This window comes from Corapipo altera, unplaced genomic scaffold (genome assembly GCF_003945725.1).
Source record: "Corapipo altera isolate COAL_440 unplaced genomic scaffold, ASM394572v1 250, whole genome shotgun sequence".
Taxonomy (NCBI): Eukaryota; Metazoa; Chordata; class Aves; order Passeriformes; family Pipridae; genus Corapipo; species Corapipo altera.
In genome coordinates this window covers 7,138-11,406 of record NW_020885611.1, presented here as the reverse complement: position 1 = coordinate 11,406, position 4,269 = coordinate 7,138, and the positions used below count along the sequence as shown (strand labels likewise).

Here is a 4,269-nt window from a genome sequence, read left to right as displayed (position 1 = left end):
GGGCTGTTTGGGGGGCACTGGGATGGGAGGGGGAGGAACAACAAAGGCCCAAAACTGGGCAACCCCTGCCAGGCTCCTGAGGGAGGGGCGAGGCAGAAACCAAGGGCAGAACCTGCCAGGAAAGTTTCTTGTGGTGGCCTGAGTGGCAGAGGCAGCTGCTAGAGGCAAGGGGACAAAGGCCTGGGTGCCTTTGGGCCTTGCAGCCCTGCCAGAGCCCTTGGCCATCTCTCCTGCAGGCTGGCCTGCCCTGGCCCTGCTGCTGCTCTGGCCTTGCAGGCTGCACACACCCCTCCTGCTTTCCCACCCCCCTCCCAGCAGCATTTCTAGACCCTCCCTGATGTCTCTGCACCAGCTCTGGCTGTTCCCTGGAATACAAAGCCATGGGCTGATCCTGACTCCCTCTGGGTGACCTCTTGCAGCACAAGGGTCCCCTTTGAGTGACATTTCTTTTTCCTCACCTTCACTCTGAACCTTCCATGCTACTCTTTGTGGAGATTTCATTCTATTTCCAATACAGTGAAAAGCTCCATCCTGTCAGATCTCCTCTAGACCCTCTCCAGTTCTTCCTCATTCCTCCAGAATGGGGAACCTCACAGACAGACAGACCAGTCCAGATGTGGTGACCCCAGGGCTGAGTCCAAGGGGGTGACAACTCCCTTCCCTGGGTGCCCACACTCCCCCTAAGGCAGCCCCATGTGCAGTTGGCCTTAAATCAAGGGGCCATTCTGATTCTTTTTAACGTCACGGAATCAAGTGGCACTGTGACAGTGCAGGGCCTCATGGAACCAAAGGAATGCAGGGACACTGTGGAATCCCATGGAACCAAGGGACCATTGTGACAAGTGGGATCTCTTTAGAACAAAAGGAACGCTGAGACATCTCAGAACCTCCTGGAACCAAGGGGCCACTGTGCCTCCCCAGAACTCCATGGAATCAAGCAGAGCCGCTGCCTCCCCCCCGCCGCCGCAGGGACCGGAGTCGCCGGCTCTGCCCCGCTTGGACACCTCTGGAGTCAGCGTGTTCTTGGGCAGCACAACTGATCTCAGACCAGAGAGTTTCCCAGACTTTGCTTTGCTCTCTCTTTCATGTGGTTTTGTTTTTTGTTCTTTGTTCATTCAGGGGGAAAAGGGAGAAGGGAAACATGTTGATCCCTGTTTCATCTCCCAACAAAAGGGAGTTGGGGCAGATGAGTAGAGAGGAGGCAATTTCTCTCTCTTCTATTGCTTTGAATAGTTCTGTTGGTATTGCTGGTTTTGCTGCTATATTTCTTGTCAGTAAACTCTTAGTTTTTCACTTATACATCCTTGTATTTTGTCTCCCTGTATAGGTAGGGAATAAAAGTGGAGTGAGTTCATTTGATTGGAGTTCCCACACTAATATTTGTCTTTAAACCAGGGGTTGCTCAAGACCTCCTTGAAATTTGGCATCATCCACAAAGAACTTGGAAATACCTTTTGTCCGAATGCACAGAGAGATAATAAAGATGTTCTACAGTGGTGTTCAAGGGCTGGTCACTGAGGGGTTTCACCAGGAAGTTGCTGCCAAGAGAACTTTGTACCATGGATTTTATTGGACACTCTTCATTCAGCCAACTTTCCACCACCACATCTTCCACTTCTTCAGTCCTGCTCTCACCAATCTGACAATAAGGAGACCACAGGAGACCATGTCAAGGGCCTTGATAAAGTCTGGGCACACAACACCCTCTTCTATTCCCTCCCAGAGGGGTTCTGCAACCCCTGCCTTGTCCTTCCCATGCCTGGCAATGGCTGCAGGAGGACTTGCCCTATCCCCTTCCCTGCTGAGCCTGAGCAGTCTGGAACTCTTCCAACCCACCTTGCTGCCCTGTTTGCGGACTGCTTCCATGTCTACCTTTGCCAAGGCCCCAGGAAGCTCTGGGATGGCTCTGGCTTTTCCAAGGGTTTGGGACAGGTCTCCCAGTGACACTGCCCAGCCTTCTCAATATCCCTGATATAAAAACTTCTACAATATCCCACACTTCCAGAGGAGTGCCCAGGACACAACACAGGTTTTCCTTTTGGTTCTGGAGAATGAGTTGGGATTTCTTCCTCAAGGCCAACCCCTCCAATTGGATTTGAGTGCAGCTGAAAGGTTTCCTCAGCACTTTCCCCAGTGCCTCCCTGCCCTGAAGGTTTCTGGCCATCAGGCTGGAGCTGAGGGGGTTGGGCAGGTGCCTGAGGAGGGGGTAGAACAAGGGCTGTGTCCAACTGTGCCAGGAGGGCTGTGCTGGGCAAGGAGGAGGAGGCTGCAGAAAACAGTGGCACTGGGGAGGTGAGAGGAGCAGGTGGAGAGACCTTGTGCCTGCCCACACTGGGCAGGAACTGCCCCAGGACGGCAACTCTGAAGCACTCCCAGGATGTCCCTGGGAACAGGAGGGCAAGACTGGATCTAAACATGAAACCTGGAATACAGATAGCAGGAGTGTCATGGTGTCACTGCAGGAGAGTTCCAGCCCTGCAGCAAGGTCATAGAAGAAGTGACCCAGTACATGCAGTGCCCTCAGAAGATCCCACAGCATCCTGGAGATGCTGGAAGGGAGCCCAGCTCTGCTTCACAAGTTGCCTGGGCCTGTCCCTGCCTGTGCTCCAAGGGCTTCCAGCCCCCAGGACTGTGCTCAGAGAGCACTCAGGCCTTACAGCGAGAAAGGGGCTCAGGAGGACAGTGTGGAAGTGGCAAGAGAGCAGCTCTGCAAAGACCAAGCCCTGCTGCTCCCTGGCAGTTCTGCTGGGCTGGGATTATTGTCCCCTTCCAGTTTGCAAATACACCCTGTCCTGCAGTGTGCTGTCCTTTAGGAACAGCTAAGAAGAAGGGTCTTGAACAAAGAAGGCACTGCAGGGTCCTTTATTTTGTTTAAATACTCAGAGAGCACAATTCACCATTTATACATCTTTGGGTAAAATTCAATGAGTAGACACTAAATTCAAAGGCAGATGCATAATAATATTTAATTGCACAGAAAATTATTGCAAGAAGAACCCAAGGACCCCTATGAACAACCTGAGCAAGAAGGCTGGGCCATTAAGAAGTCCCATTCTGAATGCTATGCACCAGAAAACAGGCACTTTATTGCTCCAGAAAAGCATCCAGTCGTCATTTTTCTCAGTGCATCAATGATCTGCTGATTTCTGAGGCTGTAGATGAGGGGGTTCAGTGCTGGAGGCACCACCGAGTACAGAACTGATAGTGCCAGATCCAGGGATGGGGAGAAGATGGAGGGGGGCTTCAGGTAGGCAAATGATGCAGTGGTGATAACAATAGAGACCACGACCAGGTGAGGGAGGCACATGGAAAAGGCTTTGTGCCGTCCCTGCTGAGAGGGGATCCTGAGCACAGCCCTGAAGATCTGCACATAGGAGAAAACAATGAAAATGAAACAAGCAAATGCTAAACAGGCACTAACCACAATGAGCCAAATTTCCCTGATGCTAGAGTGTGAGCAGGAGAGCTTGAGGATGTGTGGGAGTTCACAGAAGAACTGGCCCAGGGCATTGCCCTGGCACAGGGGCAGAGAAAATGTATTGGCTGTGTGCAGCAGAGCATTGAGAAAGCCAGTGGCCCAGGCAGCTGCTGCCATGTGGGCACAAGCTCTGCTGCCCAGGAGGGTCCCGTAGTGCAGGGGTTTGCAGATGGCAACGTAGCGGTCGTAGCACATGATGGTGAGGAGGGAAAACTCTGCCGAGATGAAGAAGAAAAAGAAAAAGGTCTGTGCAGCACATCCCATGTAAGAGATGGTTGTGGTGTCCCAGAGGGAATTGTGCATGGCTTTGGGGACAGTGGTGCAGATGCAGCCCAGGTCTGTGAGGGAGAGGTTGAGCAGGAAGAAGCCCATGGGGGTGTGCAGGTGGTGGTCACAGGCTACGGCGCTGAGGATGAGGCTGTTGGCCAGGAGGGCAGCCAGGGAGATGGCCAGGAAGAGCCAGAAGTGCAGGAGCTGCAGCTCCCTCCTGTCTGCGAATGCCAGGAGGAGGAACTGGGTGAGGGAGCTGCTGTTGGGCATTTGCTGCCTTCTGGTGTGGGGCACTACTCGAAGAGGAAATATCAGTGATATGTTAGCAGAGAACTTTCTGAGAAGAAAAACAAAGGCCATTTCCCAATACCCCCCTCCCTTCTACACTCCCTCACCTGTTTTCCTTTTCTAGGAGTCTCTCCTTCAGCTCTAGGGCTGGAGCCCTGGTTGGGGCTCACTACATCTTCCATGAGTAGCAGACCCTCTGTACACTGGCTGTGAGGGGTCAGCCCTGCTCTGCA

General features: G+C 52.8%; 1 protein-coding gene across 1 annotated transcript; it reads right to left on the bottom strand.

The window, feature by feature from the left end:
• Positions 1-1,451: 1,451 nt before the first annotated feature.
• On the bottom strand, positions 1,452-4,024 carry LOC113940675 (olfactory receptor 14C36-like; the record flags this gene model as incomplete). Its single annotated transcript, XM_027631811.1, has 3 exons — positions 3,118-4,024; positions 2,198-2,217; positions 1,452-1,639 (listed from the first exon to the last, which is right to left on the bottom strand). Coding segments are annotated over exons 1-3 (1,109 nt in total), but the record flags the coding sequence as incomplete, so codon positions are not given.
• Positions 4,025-4,269: the final 245 nt, after the last annotated feature.